Raw genomic sequence first — 24,716 nt, forward strand, 5'->3', positions numbered from 1 at the left:
TGAATAGTAAGGACCAATGCAGAAATGACTTTTCTCTCTCTCTGTTGTATCTTCCAAGAATACCATGCCTGTAATTGGGCTTCCTTCTGTTTCACAATTTACAGTAACAAAAAAAAACAACAACAAAAAAACACCCTTGGATGATATCAACAGTTTTATTTCTCTCCATTTGTGCTTTCAGAGATCAGCTGCAAAAAGAATACAAAAGCCTCCAGGCTAGCAAGAGAGGCATGTATTGACTTTTTTTCCCAAGTGCATATGCTTTTTAGGATGCAAATATACCACTTGTGGTGCTCAGACTCAGATCCAGTATTTCTGTATTACAAACAGTTGCAGAATGGCCAGAAAAAAATCCAACAAGCCTCTCGTACCTGTTGAATAAGCTAATAGCACTAGAAAAGAATAGCAGTAGACCTCTGTGAAGAAAAGGGGCATACCTATCTGGTTTCTCATTAGTTGCTGCAACAGGCTACAGTTTGCCAGCTCTGAGGAAGAGAAGTGCCAAAGGTAAAAGGTCTCAGGATTTATTTTACCATCGGAATGTAGGCTGACATTTGCCCCAGTCTAAACCAGAAAACCCAGGCCCCACTTTAGGAATGCATCTCCATTCAGAAAAAGTGCTGAAGTACATTCTTAAAGTATGTGCTTAAGTGCTTTCCTGCATTGGGAACCCAGTCCTGATAAAACTATGAAGAATATTGGACATCAGCTGTTGTTACTGGATGTAGCTGTAACGTGTGATGCTATCTGATTGAGACTCATAGAATTAAAAGGCAACTTCAGCTGCTTCCAAACTAGTTTGCTCTGTGACCCCAGTAGCCAAGGGCTCAAACACTGCCTGAGGGAAGGGAGATTCTAAACCTACTGAACAGGAGTCTTTAACTTTGAGATTTTCTAATCCAAGTGAATCAACAAACTAAAACCCTTCCCAAGGCCAGTACATGAGATGATAAACTAGTGACCTATTTGAATTTATAATTTGTATATTAATTCTTGTTTAAGATTATTTATACAGAAAGTTAATTGTTTAGTGTTGGAGGAGAGCAACTCTTGCTGTCATTCTTTACCATTATAACCATGACATTACTAGTATTTTTGCAACATGTATGGACAGAGTTTGGATCCTGCAGCTTTCTCCTCTTCCACTGATCCTCTCTTTTGCCTTGTACCCTCCTGACCTACTTTGGTGCTCAAACCCCAACTGGTGAAACACTTTTTTCTTTTTATACTTTGCAGAGGAATTAATCTTCAGTAGGATATTCAACATGTGAAGATGACAGTAATTAGGAAAAGGACTGACAATTTTGAAGGAGTCCAGGGAGAATCTTTTTTTAAAGTTATATTTATTAAAAATAACTAGGTTTCAGAGTGGTAGCTGTGTTAGTCTGTATCAGCAAAAACAATGAGGAGACCTTGTGGCATCTTAGAGATTAACAAATGCCCAAATAAATTTGTTAGTCTCAGAGGTGCCACAAGGACTCTTTTAAAAAAAACAAAAACAAACAAAAAACTAGTATTTGTAAAATTGACGTTTCTGGCATCAGAAGGCACAAAGGCGATCCTAACTGTGCAGAGCTGGCATCCATGCTCTTATCCCACATACCTCCCTGCTTCCAGGGAGGGGAGCTTGGACGGAGGAAGCGGGGTGGACGGAACACCCCTACACCAAGTTAATTATCAGCTGCTCTGACCCTGGAAGACAGACTCCGTCCAGCCGGCGCAGGCTCAGAGGGGGAGCAGCCAAGGGGAGCCGCAGGGTTTATTTGCGCTCAGCAATAGAGCCAGCCAGACCCCAGCCCGTTTAGGAGAGGCGGACACAGACCATGCCCTGCGCTCCATCAGGGTTAGGCTCCCGTCACCCAAGTACCCCGATGGCATCAGGGCCGCGATCACCCTCCGCCAGCCGGGGAAGCCGAGCGCCGCGTTGGGCGTTTTGCGTCAGTCGATCGGAGCAAACCCAGAACGGGGACGCCGGGGCTGCCAGGTTGCCGCCCAAGCAGCATCCACACGGCGTCCCTGCAGCGGGCAGTGACCCCCTGCCGCTGCTGCCCTGCCCCGCCCCACTGCGCAGGCGCCGTCAGCACAGGCAGGGGCTCCCCCGCCCTCCTGCGTGTGCGCCCAGGCCGGCCAGCTTGCGCTCCCGGCAGGCAGGCTTCCCCGCTCCCGATTGGATGCCGACTGCCGCGCGGGGGGAGGAGGCGGGGGCGGGGCTCCCGGAAGTGCCGCTGCCACATTGGCCCGGCGTGGGAGGGCGGGGCGCTTTAGTTGCAGGGGTGGCGCTGGTTGCCGCGCGAGCTGCTGTTTTGGTTCCTGGTCCTGAGGGATTCCACAGGGCGCGAGCCGCGGTCCCGCCTCCCCCCTTTTCTGCTGCTGCTGCAGAGCGGCGCCGCCCCCTGCCCCGCCGCAGCCGGAGCCCGGCGGCGCTGCCCATGGCCGCTGAGATCCAGCCCAAGGCGCTGACCCGCAAGCCCGTCCTGCTCAGCAAGGTGGAGGGATCCCAGGATGTAGTGAGCATGGCCGCGATCGTGCCCAAGGAGGACGGGGTCATCAGCGTCTCCGAGGACAGGTACTGGCAGGGGGAGGCGGGCACTCCGCCTCGGCCCCGCCCGCAGCCAGGGCGGCAGTGCCGGGGGTCCCCGGGGAGCGTGTGTGGGTCCGCGGGGATGGGCTGGGTGTGTGTGTGTGAGACAAGCCCTCCGTGGGGCTGGGATCCCGCAGTGGTCTGCCTGCAGGAGTGTAAGGGGCTGTGTATGCAAAAGCCGGGGTGGGGATTGCTCTGCATGCATCAAACCTGTCCCGTGGTTAGAAGGGCGATCCGCTGGGTGCCGGGCTGACCTGTGTCTTGCACAAGGAGACAACGAACGAATTGCTCCAGCAGAGCATACGCCGAGTAGATTAAATATTGATCAGGCCTATTATGTGTGCACACTGCTCACTCTGTCATGGAGCTCACCGTGTCATGGTAACCCTGCTGCATCTGTCTGTGATGTGCATGATTAAGACTACACGGAGGTGAGCGAGGATATGTTGTGGCTGATGCCTGGTCAAAACCAATAACGTATCTTTAATTAATTCTTATATAGGATACTTCAGGGATACCGTTTTGTTGTCACACATGCTAAAATGGTCTGTCCTGAAAATTGAAGTGAGTCATTTTCCATAATATGACTGTGTTACTGTAATCAGAAATGGTGCGCAAGTCAGGGCATGACTTTTCCTTTGTATATAAATGTAGTGGCAGATTTCACAAATGATGCTCCTTGAAAATTCATATCAGTATATTTACAGAAGCCAAGCTGGGTTTTTTTCCAGTCCAACATTGTACTTCAGCTGGCCTTTAAAATAACAGTGGTGGTGGTGGGGTGTGTGTGTGTGTGTTGATTGGTAACTTCCTAAGAAGGAGATGCTAATGTTTGTAGCAAAATGTCACTCAAATTACTGTAGTCTCATTCAATTTCTCTTTATATTGTTGTCATTTTCTTAAAATCAGCATTCAGAAAGATGTCAAACTCAGAGTTGATAACAGTGTGCTACAACAGTTTGCACTGAATAGCTTTTTGTGTATTTTAGTTTTATAAGCTACAGTTAGGTAAAACTGCTAGATTAGGGAATCAACAAACTTTTAAGCCTCTCAATATGGGCAGTTTATATTACTCTTTAATCTGTGTGTGTTTGATATGTAATTTGTCAGACCAGTTTAAACACATGCAGCTTTTGACAAATCTATGTGAGATTTATCTGGATACTAGACAGAAGATACCAGTGTTGTTTGCTGAAACAGCGCTTCCCATTCTTATCTAACAAAAACATTTCCTGCTAGTTCTTTTAAAAATAACTTATCTAAAGGATAAGAAACTAGTCCAATATCTAGTATTGTAAAACTGCAAAAGTGTCTGGTATTTTTATAATTTTTAGTGGTGTTACTCCACAATATAAAAGTATGTCTTAAGCCATCCAATGATGCTGCTTTTCTTTTCTGAAAGAGTTCAAATTTACTTCATTTAGTGGCATTTCCTCTTACATCTAGAATGGTTTCATTTGGTTAACTCTATAGGAATGCTTTCTCTTAAAATAAAAAATTGCCCCATGAGCCTAATTGGAACCATTCTAAAATGTAGTTTTTTCATCACTCAAGTGAAAATCACTTGACTTATCTGCCCCAACAGAATGTTTTAAAAGGAGGGGGGGGAAAATAGTGTGCCTGTGGGCCAACAATCTCAGATTCAGGATTTTGCTCTTTTATCCGTGTACTTGTATTTGAAAAAAACCTAAATGCTACCATAAGTTAGTTTCTGGTTAACTGTTTGATGCATGAACTATGCAAAATCTCATTGAAGTTCATCTATGCCCTGGGCTCCAATAAGCTCTAGTATCTGTTATGAAAAGAAAACACTTAAGCTTCTAAGATGCAGGTATATTGTGGAATTGATAGTGACTGAAAATGTGAAATCCACTTATTTTAAGTGTTATGGCCAAATTTTGCTATGTGAAACACTGAGTAAAGCATGAGTATAGTAGGAGTAAGAACTAGATAAATTCATGGAGGATAGGTCCATAAATGGCTATTAGCCAGGATGGGCAGGAATGGTGTCCCTAGCATATGCTTGCCAGAAGTTGGGAATGAGCGACAGAGGATGGATCATTTGATGATTACCTGTTCTGTTCATTCTCTCTGGGGCACCTGGCACTGGCCACTGTCGGAAGACAGGATACTGGGCTACCTGGGCCTTTGGTCTGATCCAGTAGGGCCATTCTTATGATGATATGAGTTGGCGCATAGTGACGTGCTGGATTGATGCCACTGATGTTCTGCGCTGTAAGAAAATATGTCTCAAACATTCTTTATCTTAATAGAGTGAATGTACCTGGTATCTTTCCCCTTAGAGAAAGAGAGAGAATCCAGTTGTTGCACTACTTTTTACAAGGAACAAAGCCCCCTAATTTTTAGGTGCCAGAATAGCAGCATGACACTGTAAGTTAATGTTTCTGTACTCCATGTAGAGATTCTCTGTTAAAAGGAGCCTTGGTCTAAAGGAGCATATAGTAAAATGGAGATCTGGAGAGTATCACCAAGGAACAGAGTATTTTAAAATCTTGTGGTATGATGATTAATCTGCCTGTTGGTAAAACTGGTTAAAAGTGATTCTTTGTTTCTTTCTTGTAGATGTTTGGAGTGCAGTTGGCAGTACAGGGTGGATCTAGGAAAACTAGAGGTGCCTTTGTTAGGTAATCTGGAAACCTTCTGACTCTTCCGCTTGATGCTATTACATTCTTTCATTATACACTTAGCTAATTCATTACTTTAGGTAGAAATGGATTTAAGTGGATGTTCATTTCTGGATTCATAGCTGAAGTAGTACTTTATTTCAGTGGTCACTACTTCTTTTGCAGTTAAGGAATTTGAGATCTGTGTTAAGCTTTATTTGGAGGAAACAGGAACTTGGGGGTAAACTTGTAGCCTTCTTGTTACGGAGACAAGAGCATGGTAGGGGAATGCACCAAGTGACAATGTTTGCTTTCATCATTTCAGTGTTGTGTTGCCTCCTAGTTTGATTTTCCATTTAACATTGACTCTCATTCTGTATTGGCTTATACTCCAATTATGTAGTTGCTTTTAGAGATGGTTGGAAATTATAAAGCGCTAGTAATGAATGTGGAGAGTTTATACCTGTTTTCTTTCTTACAGAAGGAGATGGTAGTTCTGGCTGAGGTGAGACCTATTATATGTAGAGCTCTACATATCTGCAGATATCTGGTTTATATCCGCAGATACAGATATCTGTGGGCCATGTTTGCGGATCTCAGATTGGATGCGGATAGAAATTTTGTATCTGTGTAGGGCTCTAATTATGTGTATCAGTTGTATGTGAGATACTCTGAAATGTATTAGTCAGCTCCATCTGGAATGACTTGTATCCAATGTTTGGGATTAGGAATTTTTTATGAATGCAAGGGAGTCATCAACTGACTCTTTATTCCTAACACCATCAATGTTTAACAATCAAAGCTAGGCTTTAATGCACGTCTATTTTGCATCATCTGGCTCTTCATTTCATAAACTGTCTAGGATAGGGATCTTGATATCTTTTTTTGTATTTTGTTCAATGCCCAGAGTTGTGCCTGGGTTCATTGCTTTGTAAACTTTTAAGGATCATTTTAAACAATAGCTAACAATACCCTCATGGCTGATGCAATATGAGAACCTGAACAGAATGTACTTTATTTGTATAACAGCAACATTCTTAAAGTTGACTCTGTCAAAATAAAGGATGTATTCATTTATTTTTAAAGCTCTTGAGATTTTTGGTTTTAATTTGTTTGGGTTGATATTTATCATGACGTGGGATATTAAGGAATGGTATAATGTATGTGATGTGGATGCACATTGCAACAAATACTTGTCTAACTTTATTTTGACTCTTTGTTTTAGAAGAAGTGAGTATAGTGAAAGTTAAAGCTTATCTAAGAATGTTTGTTTAAATCTGATAAGGTGAAGTTCTGAGAACAAGATTACAAGCTCTGCTAAAAAACCGCTGTAGCTGACAGCCACTTAGGTCCCAGCCCGTAGAATCCTGTATCATACATAGCTTAGATTGAAAGTGTGCCAAAGATTTTTACACTTAAGGCTAAATGTTGGAATATTTAAGGTTCCGAAACTGAATGTCTTTAGTCTTAAATTTTCACAGCCCCTTGAATTTAATGATACATATTGGCCAAATTCTCAAAGGTGCTGAGCATTCCTACTTCCCGTTGACTTTAGAGAAAATCAAGGGGGATAGAATTTGATTTTTTTAAAGCAAAAAAATCTAATATTTTTCTTTAAATCCTTTAAAAAATAAACCTATTTTAAATTGACAACCAATGTTAAGTTCTAAACTTAATATCCATTAAAATAATTTTAAAAATATTAAGCAGTATGTGTTGGGTGCCAAGTTGTAAAGAAAGTCAAACGACTGAGCTGCTGTAAGTCACTGGCTAAGCACCTGGAGCTAGAGTTGTTGAAATGCTAAAAACCAGCTTTTGATAGCAGTAGCCTTTTCTGCAGGTGTGAGAGAATATTTTCTTTTTAGTTTATTCAGCTAGTTTATAATTTGTTCAAAGTTAAGAAACCAATGTGAGTTGAAAAAGCAGAAAAGTTTGTTCTCTTCCAGTTCTCAGTGGTTTGAGCATTGGCCTGCTAAACCCAGGGTTGAGTTCAAGTCCTTGAGGGGGCCATTAGGGAACTGGGGTAAAAAAAAAAAACAAAAAAAACTATCTGGGGATTGGTCCTGTTCTGAGCCCGTGGTTGGACTAGATGACCTCCTGAGGTCCCTTCCAACCCTGATATTCTATTCTATGATTCTAATTCATGAATAAAAAACAGCTGAGAGGATGAGATCAGTTCTAAAATTCTTGAAGGGCATAATTGTTTCTAATCATCAGTTGAATTTACTAAGCACAGATACTTTGCTGAATAAATCAGTTTTAAATGCAGAAGAGGTTTTGATAAACTTTCTAATAAAAGTATTCCTATGTATCTAGCAGTTGTATTTAACTAATAATTTTAAAATGCTGTTTTTATGCATTTTAATTTAAACTATTTGGATAGAAATTCAGATACACAAATTACAAGTAAAAATACATCATACAGTAAATAGAAAACTGTGAATTATGCGTTTCTTAACAATAAAAAATGTAAAAAAAAAGACTGAATTAAAAAAAGGACTGAATAAAAGCTAACTAACCTAACGATATAGATATAGATATATAAAATAAATGTGTGTAGATCTAGTGTACCCCCTGAGAAGCAAAAAGAAGCACAATTTAGTGTATAGGCTATATTTAGTTGCAAATCAGCATGTTTTAATGGTTACCAGCTAAAGAGAATCAACGTTTCTTTAGGAAAATAACTAAAAAGTAAAAATGCAATAAACAGTTAAAATCAGTGTCTTGAATCAAGGTTTCCTGCTTGTTTTAAATTATTATTACAATTGGTGATTTTAAATCATTTCAGTTTAAATCAGACCACCCTGGAGGAGGTTGTGTGTGCAGGGTACCTCTGAAATTTAGGTCATTAGCATGTCACAAGTTCAAGTCACTGGACAAATATTAAATCTTCACCATAGCATTGTGAGGGAGGTAGCTATCCTTAGCTAAACATTGGATACAGAGGGAGAAATGGATTGACTTGCTTATTTGTCAGTGATTGTAGTTCAGGCTTGTCTATACTGGCAAACTTCTGAAGCTACCAGCAGTGCAGCTCCACTAGTGTTGGGGGTGCAAGTGCAGTCTGGCTGCTAGTGTTTTAATCGTTGTGTCCTCTAATCTAAACCTGCTCTGAGCAAGGTTGGATACATCATGGTGGTGGTGGCTGCCATTGGTCAGTCTGCACTACCAGCCAGAGAAGCATGCTAGGACATCTACACCAATTTGCCTGTGTGCAGAACCTTCCTGGCTGTGAACTCATATCCCTGGACTGTGCTCTCATCTCAGTGAAAGTCCTGGGCTTTAACTCCCATACAGCTGATTTTGAAAACTCGGGAGTTAAGGTCAAGCATTATATTTTTCCTGACTCCTCTGCTCCATTCTGATCCAATAGTGTAGCCCATAATGGAGGAATCATCAAAGCTCTTCATCTGATTTTCTTTGTCATTTTCTAAAATGCAGTAGTTGTAATATCTTAAAAGGAAACAAAACTTAGACAAGTAATTGTATGCCATAAAGAGTAATAAGTTAGAAGTGAACTATAAAAAATAAATGTGTACTGGCCCTCCTACTCTGTTGTGTTGCTGCAGCACCTAAAGGGCCCACCCTCATTGTATGGGGTACTGTACAAACGTAACAGATGAAGACTCCTGAAAGTTTGCATTCTGAGTTCATATTGGCCTCTCTCTTCACTCCACATCCAATGAAGTGTAAAAAATTAACTTGTACTGCTCACGCTGTGTTGCAACTTGAGGTTTTCATCAGGCTTTTTCAATTTAGGTCAGCATAGTTTGTCTTAACACATCTGTCCATGGATTGTCTTCTGGGCATGTTAGTCAGCAATTCTGTTAGAGAATTTGTACGGCAAAAAGTTTTGATCTGTAGAAGGAATTTAGATTTCCACACAATACTGGTGTTGCTCAATATGGTTTTAGGGAAAGCACACTTCATAATTGACATCAGCATAATTTTTCAGTGTGCTTTTTAGCACACTTGTGAAATACACTATGAGGTATAGAAATTTGGCCTTTCAACTGTTAAATACTCAGAATAAACTCTGGTTCCTTGTATCTTCTTGGTCATGTCCAGGAAGTCAGGCATGTAGTGGCATAGGCTAATCTTAAGAATTTATTTTAAATCACACCTGTGAAGTATTTTAAGGAAGAGGTGAAAATTCAGTGGTCTGAATGCAGCACCCCAAAGAGAGGATGTGGTGGAGTGCATTACTGTGAAGCTTAGTTTTTGAATCCATTGCTGCAGCGGGTGTGGTGTGCACCAGACAGTTAACTTCTACTGCGAACCAGTGGTCAAGAGGGAGTGTGCCATCAGTGCAAAACCTGAGTGTGTTGGCAGTGGGTGTTTAAGTGTGGTGTGTCTTCTCTATAAAGGCTTTGTATGCATTCCCAATCCAGTTTACTGCAGGAGTAGTAGTTACTTAAACAGTTCCATAGTTGTGGATACTGCTTTATGGGTGAACAAAATGACAGCTCCCTGCTCTGAGGAACTTACAAAATGGTTTAACTGCAATAAAGAAAGAAAAAATCAAATGCACAACTACAAAACGGGGAATAAATGGGTTAGGTGTTGGTACTACTGAAAAGGTTCTGGGCATTGTAGTGGAACACAAGTTGAATGAGAGTCAACATTGTGATGCAGTTGCAAAAAAAGGCTAATATTTTGGGATGTATTAACAGGACCGCTGTATGTAAGACACAGGAGGTAATTGTCCTGCTCTAGCTGGCACTGATGAGGCCTGTGTCCAATTCTGGGCACCACATTTTAGGAAATATATGGACAAATTTATCCTGCAGTGGTATTCTGCAATTCTCCCACTCGTAGACTGGGTCTTGGGCTACAGTAACCTGTGTATCAACCATTGTTATCCTGAAGGTCGGATTGAGTTCAGGCATCTGTGATTCTTCCTTTCAGAAGTCAGTAACCAGTGGTATATTTTGATAAACCAGCCTTCCTAAAACCAAAGTGTTTGTTTTAGCAGTAGGAACAAAGCATTAGAGAGAAGTGTCAAAACAGTCTACATGCATGTCTATTTTACCTAAAGCACTGCCATCCTTTGATGGGGACCGAGAGTCTAGCTTCTCCAGGTACCCCAACAGGGTCCTGTGTCTGTCTGGTTCCCCCAGACATTTACTGCCCTTCTCCCTTTTTAATTCTGCCAGTGTTCCTTTGTTCTTCCTAGTTGAGTGGAGAGGAGACAAAATCATAACAGCTTATAGGTCTTGAGCCATTCTTTTCCTTCCTGACTGTTTTTCCAGACAGCTACGTATTGAGCAAAACCAGTATATTCATACAGGGAACACCCTAACAGCCAGACCAACACACAAAATTAACAAATTACCAAGCAACTCCAAATCCCCGTTACCTTCCTTTGAATGGTGAAATTAATACTGTGCTGTCATATAAGCAAGAGTAGGGAGTGGTGGTAGTGCTGATACACGTCATTGCTCATGGTGGCACATCATTTTGATACGATAGTGGACAATAGTCTGATTATGATCTTTTAGGCCAGGGTCAGCAACCTCTGGCACGTGGCTCACCAGGGTAAGCACCCTTGCAGGCCTGTCCAGTTTGTTTATCTGCTGTGTTGGCAGGTTCGGCCGATCGTGACTCCCACTGGCCGTGGTTCACCGTCCCAGGCCAGTGGGCCAGCACATCCCTCGCCCGCGTGGCTTCCCGATGCCCCCATTGACCTGGGACGGTGAACCGCGATGAACTGCCTGCAAACGCGGCAGATAAACAAACTGGCCCGGCACCCTGGCGGGTCGGCAACCTCTGGCACACGGTTCCTGTTTTAGGCTTAGAAAGCAAATAGGCCTGTGAAATGTGAAAATAATTTGCCGTTTACCTGTTAGCAATTTCAGTTGAAGACCCACCAACTCACGTGGGGTCACTTGTATGCTGTTTTTTATCATTTGTAGATACTGGCTTCCAAAATTAAACTGAAGCTTTAGACAGTTTTAAGTGCAACTTCCCTATCAAGTTTTTTGCGCACACTAAACTAATTAGGGATATTAGGCTTCCATCAGAAGAGTTGTTTGTTAGTGAAAGATATCTGTAGACATTAAAATAAAAAAGCAAATTCTATTTAAAGGGACACTATCAATGTGAAATCTAGTCAACTGTAAAAATAATTAATAGTAGCTTTAGGCAGTACACCTGCCAATTTCTTTGATTCCCTCCCCCTCCCCCCCCCGGGTGTGTTTGGAGGGTGAAGGGAAAGGGGGGAACTCACACAAACAAAAGAGGAAACAGACTGACTACACAGAGTAAATGCTAAAAGCCATAAAAAGTAAGCAAATTAGGGGGAAAAGGGATGTCTGGGGATCAACACATAATAGGACTTCTTTTGTGTGAGGTCCCCATGATGTTGGTGAAGATATTTGCTACAGGTGATCAAGAATCTTTCTTTAAATGTCATCCTTTCTAGGGTGTACTGCACTGGTGTGAGGGACTCATGGAGAAAATAAACAAATATCACAGATCTGTCAGGTTTATTGTACCCCTAACCTGTAGTAAAACTACCTCATAATCAGAGTTAAGAATGACATTTTCCATGGCAGTGAAAAGGATAACTTACATCAGTGGTGGGCCACACGCGCCCTGTCAGGATAATCTGCTGATACAAGATCGCTCTCCTTAAAGAGCAAGAATTTGTCCAGTATAACTGCAGGTTTTTGTGGTTCCCTTGCGTTAGAAATTGGGAGTGATATTTCTTTTGCTGGGGCAGCTTTTACAGCCCTTATTAGCTAAGAATCAATATTCCTCACTCTTGTTAGATGATTCTTACAAGTTGGAGAAAGGGGGAAGCTCTTTGCTTAAGCAATCAACTCTGATTGGAGAGGGAAAAAGGCCACTGTAATTGCAGCAGTATGGTTCTATAAGGGAAACATTTGCACAACCTAGGGACTCTAATGTACAGTCCTTGAGTATAGGGAAGTGAATCAGACTTCAGATACAGAAAATCCTGTTTCTTGGTCTCATTTACTAGAACTCTCAGTAAATTAATGGGAAATAACTGATTCATCTATCCTATTCTAAGATGATTCTCTGAGCCTGTCAATAGTCTTACTGGATTTCTGCAGGGATTTTTAGCTCAGTCTTGTCTGACTATTTAACGTAATCCATCATCTTCACATTGTAATTCAGTTTGATTTCATCAGTCCTCAGATTATTTTAGGCAAAAAGTGGAAGCAATTAAAGACTGGGTTAGTTTCTCACGTTTGGGATTCTGTGGCAGCTTGATATGTTAATCCCTTTTTTAAAATGGTCAAGTACATTGAGTCAGATCAGTCAATCAGTTAGGGTGAGCCCCTTCTCTCAGCTCCTTCATGTATAGTACCTGCAGAGATTGTGCTCCAAGCTGCACAGATACAAATACTCCTTTACATTGTCCAACAGGAAATAATATTCATAAGAGCCAAATGGGAAGAGGAAACATTACGGAGTATTAACTTGAATATGTATGTAGCTTTTTAAATTAGTACCCATTTTCCAGAGCACCTGGTTTGCCCCCCCCCCCCATGCTTTCCTTCCTCTTGAGATGAGTTCCTCATTTTGAGCGTTCTGTGGTCACTTGACATTTTGGGTGAGCATGTAGTCCCCCAGCGGGCAGGAAATCTCTTGGTAGCTTTCACCATGTTTCACCTGTAAACTCGGGTGCTGAGTAAAGAAGTTAAAACTACAAAAGCAGGCTAATTTTTCCCAAATTAAAGGTACGTCTACACTACCCGCCGGATCGGTGGGTAGCGATCGATCTATTGGGGATCGATTTATCGCGTGTAGTGTAAACATGATAAATCGACCCCCGAGTGCTCTCCCATCAACTGCTGAACTCCAGCTCGGCGAGAGGCGGAAGCCAAGGTGATGGGGGAGCCGGGGTGCGCCGCAAGGATGCAAAGTAAGTAATTTTAATTCGATCTAAGGCCATGGCTACACTTGCAGATTTGCAGTGCTGCAGCAGGGTGTGAAAAAACACCCCCTCCAGCGCTGCAAGTTGCGGCGCTGCAAAGCGCCAGTGTGATCAGAACCCCAGCGCTGGGAGCACGGCTCCCAGCGCTGTACGTTAATCCCCATAGGGAGGTGGAGTACGGACAGCGCTGGGAGAGCTCTCTCCCAGCGCTGGCGCTCCGACCACACTCGCACTTCAAAGCGCTGCCGCGGGAGCGCTCCTGCGGCAGTGCTGTGCAGCGCTAAGTGTAGCCATAGCCTAAGATGCTTTGACTTCAGCTACGAGAATAGCATAGCTGAAGTTGTGTATCTTAGATAGATTCCTCCCTCCCCCCAGTGTAGACCAGGCCTAACTTAATCCTTATTGTCCCCGTGTTGCTGTCAACCAGAATGTTTTCTGCTTCTCTTTCATAGATTTGTAGACTTAAGGTCAGAAGGGACCGTTATGGTGATCTAGTCTGACCTCCTGCACAACACAGGCCACAGAATCTCACCCACCCACTCCTATAACAAACCCCTAACCTATGTCTGAGTTATTGAAGTCCTCAAATCGTGGTTTAAAGACCTCAAGGTGCAGAGAAACCTCCAGCAAGTGACCCGTATCCCATGCTGCAGAGGAAAGCGAAAAACCTCCAGGGCCTCTGCCAGTCTTCCCTGGAGGAAAATTCCTTCCCAATCCCAAATATGGTGATCAGTTAAACCCTGAGAATGTGAGCAAGACTCACCAGCCAACACCCAGGAATGAATTCTCTGTAGTAACTCAGATTCCACCCCATCTAAAATTCCATCACAGACCATTGGACCTATTTACTTGCTAATAATCAAAGATCAATTAATTGCCAAAATTAGGCTATTCCATCATACCATCCCCTCCATAAACTTATCAAGCTTAGTCTTGAAACCAGATATGTCTTTTGCCCCCACTACTCCCCTTGGAAGGCTGTTCCAGAACTTCACTCCTCTAATGGTTGGAACCCTTCGTAAAGCTTGGAAGAGTTATAGTCATCTTCAAACAAAACCCCAAACATCTTTGTGTGATTTTAAGCAGTGGGAGGAAGAATCTGGGAATGAGTGGTGTAGTGGGTAGCAAAATAGAGGCTTCTTAACAAACAATTCAAATTGCTTATTCTGCTTGGACCACACCTCTGTGTTGCTATTTTGCTTTGCTTCAAAGCTGAAATTACTCTTGACATAGTTTTAAAAAGGACACGTAATCATTCTTCCTCTTTCCAGACTTATAGGTGACTTGAAAGGGATGAGGTTTGAAAAGCCTCAAGTTGGTGTTCAGTTCCTAACTATAAAAAGAAAAAAAAAATTGCATGAGTTTTATGTACTGAGTGATCTAGGGGAAACAACAAAATTAACATTTTAACAGAGACCTCTGTGATAAATGAAGGGGGAGGGGGAAACTCCCTTGTATGGACCCAGCCAGCCAGTTAGCTATAAAATCCCTCTTAATAGCTGTGCTCTACTTGCTTTATCTGTAAAGGGTTAAAAGTCTCTCTGCTAGGCATAGGTAAAAGGAAGTGAGTGGGTACCTGGCCAAAAGAGCCAATGCAAAGGCTAGAATTTCTTAAAATTGAAACAAGACTCCCCTTTTGTCTGTCTGTCTTTTCCTTCTCCTGGAGAGTGGGAACAGGGCAGCAACTATGCTGTAAGAAGCTTGGGGCCAGGTATGAGAAATCATCGGTATCATACCTAGAAACTACTCATTTGAAACCCCAGATATGTAAGTAGATCAGAAAATGCCGAGCCAGTTTGTTTACCTGCTGCGTTGGAAGGTTCGGCCGATTGCGGCTTCCACTGGTTGCGGCCAGTGTGGCTCGCGGCGCTTCCTGAGACCATGTTGAAGTATTTTTTAGGAACCATGAGAAAGGGGAACCATGAGAAGGTGCTCCAAGTTGGTGATCCTATGACAGATGGATACAAGATAAAGAAACTTGTTTTCCTGTGAAACTGGCGTTACTACAGAGGAACTAAGAAGGGGAAGTAGGCTGGGCTCAAACTTCTGTACCTGAAAAGCCCTCAGTAAACCACCTTTCTTTATCCTCCTCCACCCTCAGTTTCTGCTATTTATTTTGGTGTTTTGCTGGTGTGTCAAGCTTCTGAGTATCATGTTGATGGATTTGGCTTTTTTCTCTGTTCTGCTTAATGCTTCTATAAGTAGATTTCCATGACTGCTCCAGTACATGAAAGTTGTTTGTTGCTTTTTATTTTCATTGCTTGACATCTAGCATCATGTCACTGTCATTGCACATCTCACTCCTTAGATAGGTAACTGATTTCTTCTAGTGTTTCTTTATCCACTCTCATGGTTACTTTTGGGGTATTGATAGCCATTTATTTTGTCTTCTCCTTGTAGATGAACAAACCAAATCGTTTTGCTATATCTGCTAAAAGCATGGTCTTTCCTTCCATTTGGACTAAGCAGGACAATGTCATCAGTAAGGCTACACTTTAGTCATGGAGGTACAATTTAGTCATGGCAATCTGATTTCAGCCTGTGGTGGTTAGGAGCTGAAGGGTCCCCCACCACCTGCGGGGGTAGGGAGCTCTGGGGTACCCCTGCTGCCTATGGCAGCCCCCGGAGCTCCAAGCCACTGTGGGCGACGGGGTACCCCTGCAGCTCTCAGCCCAGGATGGCACGGTATCCCCAAGCTCCTGGCCACCTCAGGTGGCGGGGGAACCCACAGAGCTCCAGGGCAGCAGGGTCCCTCCCCCCAGAGCTGCCAGTGGCGGGGGAACCCCCAAGCTCCCAGCTGCCATGGGTGGCTCCAGGGGACCCCTTGAACTGCAGGCGGAAGGGGTACCTGCAGCCCCCTGCTGCTGCAGGGGGCTTCTACCCTCTGCACAGCTACCTGCTTCAGGCAGTGTGGGGACCTGCAGAAACCCATTTTGTCACAGATATTTTTAGTTAAAGTCACAGACAGGTCACGGGCAAAAAAGAAAAATTCACTAAAGATGTGACCTGTCTGTGACTTTGACTAAAAATATCCGTGACAAAATCTTAGCCTTAGTCATTAGCAGAACATTTCTGCTTTATCACTTGTTCATAAAATTCCTCTGTGGCCTTCTTCAGTTACTTTGCTGAGGTGTACAGCTAATCTTAAGTGTACAAAATTAAGTAGAACTAATATCTGTAAGTGTAAAGTGTGTATGTATTTGTGGAGGGATGATTAACACAGATTCTAGGACTGGAAGGGACCTCAAGAGGTCATCGAGTCCAGTCCCCTGCCCTCATGGCAGGACCAAATACTGTCTAGACCATCCCTGATAGACATTTATCCAATTACCATGTGCCCCTAAGAACACAGAAGGTACCAGTACATTTCAGATTCAATATAGTCTGGATAGGTGTAATGAGCCTTGTAGAATAAATACAGAATAAGCTGCTTTTGTATATAACATTCCAGATCAACAGTAGCTTATCCTGTATTTATTCTACCAGTCTCATTACACTGATCTGGACTACATGGAATCTGAAACGTGTTGGTAAACTGCTGTGTTCTTGGAGGCATGTGGCAATTAGTGTTAGTGGGGATTTTGGTTTTTTTATAACCATCCCTCTACAAAAGAAATGCAGCTTTAATCTTACATATCTTCTTTTCATGACCGTTCTGTCTTTTGGCATCTGTTCCTTATTCATACAAGCTCTACCACATTGGCTTTTTTCAGGCTTGCATTCTTTTTTGCCAGTCTGAGTGTACACAGTTAGCAGTTAGCACACAGTTGTGTGTAAGTAAGGTAAACTGAAGAGGTTTTGTGATGCTTTTTTTCCTGAACAACACTCATTGGAGGAGAATAAGCATAAGTAGTTTGTTTTCTGGCTTGTTATAGTTTAATGCTTGCTTCATATTATGAAAAGTGTGGTTCATCTGTTGGGAATGCTGCTATTGACTTAATTGTGAGCAGGCTCAGACATGCTGTTCTGAAATTAATTGCTTTTAAACTTCAGCTGCACAAGAATAAAAATTGGTGCTCATAGGCTTCTGTATCAAGATAGATAGCAAGAAGTGGGAGGGTGGAGGAGGTGGCAGGGGCAAAAGTGTAAAAGTGCTCAAGATTGGCCTAAGTCCGTTTCTAGTGATTTTAATGGGATTTTTATCAGATGTATTTTTGTTATACACTGAGTTCCTGCTTAGCCCTGTATATGCAAACCTCTTGTGCAAAAGTAAGGCCCTTGCTTTCTGTATCATTTCATTGTTTTCAGTAAGACATCACTCAGCCAAAATCATCCCTTGTTTAACTCCATCAGTTCAAGTGGCATTACACAGGGATATACAAGCGAATCTCATCTTATGCTGGGGTTACGTTCCGCTGTCAGCGCGTAAAGCGAAAATCACGTATAGTATACACTGAGTGTAATGGCAGGCGGAATCGCCCGCACTACAGGTACAGTATTTAAATTGTTTTTTCTTTTTTTTGCCGGCTGTGCAAAGCTGAATTTGCGCATGTTAAATGCGCGTAAGATGAGACTCGCCTGTAAATTGAGCGAAGAACATAGAGTAGTCATAGTGTGAATATCCTTTCTTAGAATAGATATTAGAGAATTTGGAAAAATGACAAGGGATTTCTTGAGAGTTGTATGTACTTTGAAATATTGAGGAGACTTGCTTCTACCACAACCTGGTAACATTTTCCCCATAAACCTGTTTTTCATGCTGTCCTACAGGGTTCTCCTTCTGTCTCACTCCTTGCACAAATTGAAATTCTGCTCTGTCTTCGTTGCATCAAATCTAAGGAAAGCAAGAGTTTTTGACTTGAGCAGTGATTGAGAGAGAAGAAGAATCACAGTGAAATGCAGCATAAAAACATAATTCCTGGAGGGATGCCAGTGATCCAGGAATAATGTGAATAACTCTACATAAGAGAACAGCCTACATAAGACAGTTATAGTGTGTACGTAATTAAGGACCTTCTCACATTCACCTTTTCCTCTCCCTGCAAGATAACTGCACCGATTCCTTTTCTTGGATATTTCCTGGTATTCTCTCAATGATATGGTATCACTGTGCACTTAGAGTAAGAGAATTTCTTCCAAACCTTCAGGTTAGAAGGCTACTGCATGTTAACAGTTTTTGCATGGCAGTAGGGTGACCAGGTGTCTGGTTTTCGACCGTTAAATGTCCTGTCAGCAGTGCTGGGACACTAAGGCAGGCTAGTCCCTACCTGTCCTGGGGCACCGTGCCGCACCCCGGAAGTGGCCAGCAGATCCAGCTCCTAGGCGGGGGGAAAGATTGGCACTCCCCCCCCCCCCCACCCACACACCTACTAGTGCTGGACCTGCTGGACACTTTGTCAGGACAGGCAGGGATCCTGCTTTAGTGCCGCCTCCCTTCCCCCTTTGCCCTCCCGGCTGCGCCGCTGACTGGGAGCCGCATGAGGTAAGCCCCAGCCCAGAGCCCCTTCCCACACTCCGAATCCCTCAGCCCCAGCCTGGAACCCCCTCCTGCACCCCAAACCCCTCATTCCCCGCCCCACCCTAGAGCCAGCACCCCTAGCTCAGAGCCCTCACCCCCTTCCGCCTCCCAACTCCCTGCCTCAACCTGCAGCCCCCTCCCACACTCTGAATCCCTCAGCCCTGCCCCCCAGCCTGGAGCCCCCTCCTGCACCCAAACCCCAAGCACCTGCCCCAGCCCCGTGGAAGTGAGTGAGGTTGTGGGAGAGCGAGCCACCGAGGGAGGGGGAATGTAGTGAGCGGGGGCAGGGCCTTGGGGAAGGGGTGGGGCTAGGATATTCGATTTTGTGCGATTAGAAAGTTGGCAGCCCTAGGTGACACACTTCAAATGTTGCTTATCAATTCTTTTGGTCTTGCATGAACTGAGAGGAGAAATGAGAGGGCTCTGCATAGCTTGTACAGAAATGAGTGCACTGCTCATATGCTGAATAATAGCCATTTTAATCACAAATTGAATTTCTGTCACACTAAGCAATGCTCTTCCATAGCATTATACTGCATGTCCATAATAGGAATTTCTTAGCCAAAGAGCATGTCAACAGCAGAAATTAAGACAGAGTGTTTTTGAATCTTGCATATAATGTTGTCAGTACATTGGAGAATGCATTTTTAGTTGTGGTAACCTCACTTAAAAACTAAGCTCCCTTCATTTAGGGAGCATATTTACCTCTTAGGGTATGTCTACAGTACGAAATTAATTTGAAGTTATTTTATTTGAATTTCCTGAATCGAGTTCATACATTCGATGTGTCCCCACTAAAGCACGTGAATTCGGTGGAGTGCGTCCACAGTACCGAGGCTAGCATGAAATGGTGGAGCGGTGTACTGTGGGTAGCTATCCCACAGTTCCCGCAGTCTCTGCTGCCCATTGGAATTGTGGGTTAAGCTTTCAGTGCATGATGGGGCAAAAGCATTCTCACAGGTTTTTCTGGCTGTGTGCCATCACTCGCTTCTCCCTCTGTGAAAGCTACGGCAGACGGCATGCTGCTAGTAGACGGTGCAGCACGGTGCACCGCCTGTCTCCTGGTATGTTGAATCCACTTCGAATATCCTCTCCTTTCTATCTACCCTTTCATCTAACCGTTTCCCGCTGTTTCTTGGCCATTGTGAACAGAGCCATACAGCTTCTGCCGGTTTTTCCATGTTGTCTGTGCTGGGCTCCCATGGAAGCTACAGAAGGCAACAATTCATTGCTGTTTCTCGGCCATCGTGAACAGAGCCACACAGACAATCTGGAGAAAGCAGTGGAAGCTGTCTTGGGCTCCCGTGGAAGCTACAGAAAACAATCATTTACCGCCTTTTATCGGCCATCTTGAACCAAACAGCTCATTTCGCCCCCTTTTTCAAGGATTACCAGTGCAGGTGCCATTGCATGGCAAACGTGGAGCCCGCTCAGCTCTCTGCTGCAGTTTTGACCATTGTAAATACCTCACACATTATCCAGCAGTATGTTCAGTACCTGCAAAACCGGGTGAGAAGTGACAACAGTGCAATGACTATACTGATGAGGACATGGACACAGACGTTCCTAGATGAATGGCATGTGGTGATTGGGAGATCATGGTGGCATTGGGCCAGGTTCATGCAGTGGAACGCTGATTCTGGACCCAGGACCACATAGTGTTGCAGGTCTGGGATGATTCCCAGTGGCTGCAAAACTTTCCTATGCGTAGGCCCACGTTCATGGAACTTTGTGACTTGCTGTCCCCTGCTCTGAAGCCAGACACCAAAATGAGAGCACCCCTCACCGTTGAGAAGTGAGTGGCCATAGCCCTGTGGAAGCTTACAACAGTCGAGAGCTACCGGTCATTCGGGAATGAGTTTGGAGTGGGCAAATGTACTGTAGGGGCTGCTGTGCTGCAAGTAGCCAACGCAATCATTGAGCAGCTGCTATCAAGGGTAGTGACTTTGGGAAATGTGCAGACCACTGTGGATGGCTTTAATGCGCTGGGGTTCCCTAACTGCGGCAGGACGATTGACAGAACGCATATCCCCATCTTGGCCTCGGCACACCGTCGCGGCCAGTACATAAACCGCAAGGGGTACTTTTCCATGGTGCTGCAAGCACTGGTGGATCACAAGGGACGTTTCACAGACATCAGTGTGGGATGGCAGGGAAAGATGCATGACACTTGCATCTTCAGGAACTCTGGTCTGTTTGAACAGCTGCAGGAAGGGACTTACTTCTCAGACCAGAAAATTACTGTTGGGGATGTTGAAATGCCTATAGTTATCCTCGGGGACCCAGTCTACCCCTTAATGCCATGGTTCACAGCCGAACACAGGCAACCTGGACAGTAGTAAGGAGCTGTTCAACTATAGGCTTAGCAAGTGCAGAATGGTGGTGGAGTGTGCTTTTGGACGTTTAAAAGGGCGCTGGCGCAGTTTACTGACTCGGTTAGATCTCAGCACAACCAGTATTCCAATTGTAATTGCTGCTTGTTGTGTGCTCCACAATATTTGTGAGAGTAAGGGGGAGACTTTTATGGTGGGGTGGGAGATTGAGGCAACTCGCCTGGCTGCCAATTTCGCACAGCCAGACAACAGGGCAATTAGAAGAGCGCAGCAGGGCGCACTGCGCATCAGAGAAACTTTGAAAGCCAGTTTCATGACTGGCCAGGGTACAGTGTGACAGCTGTTTGTTTCTCTTGAAAGTTACTCTGTGTGTGTGTGAAAGGAAATAAAGTCAAAATTGTTTAAAAACTGTTCTTTATTATTTGATGCACTACGCATTGAGAGAAATTAGAAGGTAGACTGGGGGGACGGGGGTTGGGTTAGGCGGGTGGAGGAGGAGGAGGGAAGGACAAGTCCAGAAACCAAATCAAAAGTTTGCATGTGCCAGCTTTCTGGTGCTTGGGAGATCCTCTGGGGTTGATTGTGTGGGACCCTGTAGCCTGCCCCCCCCCTGTATTCTTGGACGTCTGGGTGAGGAGGCTATGGAACTTGGGGAGGAGGGAGTTTGATTGATTATACATGGGCTGCAGTGGAAGTCTGTGGTCTTGCTGCCTTTCCTGCATTAGATCCACCATGCAGTGGAGCATGTCAGTTTGCTCCCCCATGAGCTTGACCACCGCGTCCTGCCTGCTCTCATCGCTCGCCTCCCTCCTCTCTTCGTGTTCCTGTAATGCTTTACGGGACTCCGCAATTGTTAGGGCCCAACTGAATGCATGGAGGCAATCAGTGCGGGAGGACTGCCTGAGCTCAGCGAACATGTCGTCCCGAGTTTGTTTTTTCCGCCTTCTAATCTGGATCAGCCTCTGGGATTGGTATGAGTAAGCCATCACACATGGCTGGGCAACTGAATTCATCTTCCGTGTGCTCCTAGGGGCATACGGGGTTCTGCTTCTTCTACATTCATTTCAGTGCTTTCAAACTGCTGGGCCCCCTTTCCCACAGCAAGCAATGCCTGGTGGGTTTGCCATATAAAAGGAGCAGCTGCGGGCTCTCTGGGATGATCACTGTACACAACAACCCAACACCCCCCCTCCCCGCCGTGTCTCCAATCGGGCTCAGAGCAGGGATGAGCCATTTACTCTACTCTAAACGCGAACAACCCAGCACGGCTGGGTTCCCCCCCCGGCCCCCACCGTGTGGCTCCGATCAGGCTCTCACTCACCAGAAGTACCTTCTCCAGGGTCATGGAACAGGAGCCTGCCTTGGGAGAGAGGGGAGGCTATTGGATCCAGTGTTCAGATTAGTTCCTGGCTAGGGGGGGAAACGGATTTCCCACTTGCCGCCTGTGCGCTGTCATCCTCCTCTTCCAATGTCTCTTCTTCCTCGCGCCGTGCAACTCCCTCCTTGCAGGTGTCCATGGACAGTGGTGGCATCACCCCCCATATTTGCATGGAGCTTACAGTAAAAGCGGAATGTATGGGGCTGTGACTCAAAGTGCCCATTTGCCTCCCTGGCTTTTTGGTACTCTTGCCTGAGCTCCTTGATTTTTGTACAACACTGTTGTGTGTCCCTGGAGTAGCCTCTTTCCATCATGGCCCTGGAGACTTTAGCATAGGTATTTGTGTTCCTTTTTTGCAATGTAGTTCTGCCATAACAGACTCATCTCCCCAGCATTCGATGAGATCCAGTACCTCCTGTTCGGACCATGCTGGGGCTTGTCTGCGTGATCTCCTGTGATGGTGGACTCTGCATGGTCGCCTGTGATGGTGGACTGTGGTGATGGTCACCTGTGCTGCTGGTGACCAAACAGGAAATGAAATTAAAAAGTTCCCGGGGCTCTTTCTGCCTACCTGGCTAGTGCATTGGAGTTGAGAGTGTTGACCAGAGCGGTCACAAAGGAGCATCCTGGGATAGCTCCCAGAGGCCAATAACATCGAATTCCGTCCACAATATCTTTAACTTGGGATTGCGATCTCGATTTAAGCGCTACTCCACTTGCCGAGGTGGAGTACAGAAATCGAATTAAAGAGCCCTTTAAATCGAAAAAAAACGTTTGGTCATGTGGATGGAATCTTTATTTTTTTTTAAAATAACTCTAATTCTGAAATAACAGGCTAGTGTAGACCAGGCCTAAGATCTTGAGTAAGTTTTGAAAACTTTAAATTTTAAATGTTCAACCATTGGCAACTGCATGAAGGAGCTGTGCCTAAAATATTTAGGCCCAACTTAACATTTTGGAACCATTTTTTAAAAATCACTTTATTTCCCTTTAAATCTGTGCGGAGAAAAATGTTTCCTGTTTAAGGTATAGGTTGTGCCTCAGACCTTGAGTTCAACTTGAAGCCTGTTCATCAAGAGGTTTTTCAGTATTCCTCACTTAACATTCTAAGGGCTATTATCTTCCCATGTTAATCTTTCTCCTAAATATCTGTGATCCTGGTCTCGTGCTGGAAACATGGGTGACTAGAGTTCTGAGTCATGAATCAGTTCAAGGATATAACATGTTCTTTAAAAAAGTATGTTGGGTATTAATTACATTCATCTATGTATTTTAATTGCACTGTTGAGGTTTAGTGCATCCACAGACTACGTTTAGTTTTCCCAAAGGGCCAACACCTGCAAAGGCATTTTAAAATGGAGGTGAGTGGAGTGAAGGGTGAAATCTTTACTACATCTTATGTCTGTCACTAATGCAAACAGTGGTATTTCTCACCTGCTGTTAAGGCAAGTGATAGCCAATCTGCAGAGAGACTTTTTTTGTGCCCACTGTCTTGTTTCCTCATTGCTGTCAGCTTCTGTAGGAATCCCAGTTTTCTGTTACTATGCAAGACAGTAGTTGGTACCATTGGGCAGGAATTAGTCTTGTATCGCCCCTTGCATCAATATTGGGGTAGAAGTCCTCTGTCCATTCTGTTTGAGAGTCTCTGCAAATGGGGGAAAAAAGAGATTCCCACTTCATTATACCCTGTAGGATCTACTCTTGTGTCCAGTAAGCATATGTAATGTCTCATCTTCCCTGTCCCTGTTGGGGGGGAAATCCATTAGATCGGTGGCTCCCTCTTAGATCAATAGAGATGGCTTGAAAAAGACATTCTGCAAAGCAGCCACCTGGTGTGCAGTCCGTTAATTTGCCAGCCTTTGTCTTTGCATTTTCTTTGCATCATCATCTGGAGCAGCATTAAGGTGGTGTGTTCAGGGTGGTTCTGCCCAGACAGGCTTTTTGAAGGTAAGATGTAAATAAAGCTTAAGAAAAGCATCCTCCTAACTATTAAGATTTTATCATGTTTAAATGCTGAAAAATCTCATTTCTTCCAGAAGATTGAAATGCTTGAGAGCTGAACAGGCAAGCATTCAGGGAAAAGCAACACTAGTTGGGATTTTTTGAATATCAGTAACTATAACAAATATAGCTATCTCAATCTTTATAAATGTAGTGATCCCATTACAAAATTGTCTTCTTTATTAATGTTTATCTCTGACATAATGCCAGTCATAACTGAGAATCTGCTACTGTGTATTGCAAGAATAGAGAGCATTTTAAATTGGTGATTGTTATACAATGTCTAAATCGTATCAGAATGTTGAAAATTGGCATCTGTCACACTAACTTAGATATCGCTCTTGTATTTTATGCAAGCTCAAGTGTATTAGATCATAGTTTATTAAAATAATTTTAACTTGCATTGATACAGCACTTTTAATTCCAAAGGATTCC

General features: G+C 43.9%; 1 protein-coding gene across 3 annotated transcripts in view; it reads left to right on the forward strand.

Moving 5' to 3' along the window:
* The first annotated feature begins 2,285 nt into the window (after positions 1-2,285).
* Positions 2,286-24,716, forward strand: part of WDFY2 (WD repeat and FYVE domain containing 2) — a 138,605-nt gene continuing 116,174 nt past the window's right edge. For 2 of the 3 annotated variants that reach the window (XM_045014560.1, XR_006578967.1), the window contains exon 1: positions 2,286-2,566. In XM_045014560.1, coding sequence (XP_044870495.1) covers positions 2,430-2,566 — 137 coding nt within the window. In that variant the 5' untranslated portion in view covers positions 2,286-2,429. Of the gene's footprint in view, positions 2,567-3,083; positions 3,146-5,164; positions 5,227-24,716 lie in introns of all 3 variants that reach the window. The other variant, XM_045014568.1, reaches the window with a different exon arrangement.

Source organism: Mauremys mutica, chromosome 1 (assembly GCF_020497125.1).
Source record: "Mauremys mutica isolate MM-2020 ecotype Southern chromosome 1, ASM2049712v1, whole genome shotgun sequence".
NCBI classification, from domain to species: domain Eukaryota; kingdom Metazoa; phylum Chordata; order Testudines; family Geoemydidae; genus Mauremys; species Mauremys mutica.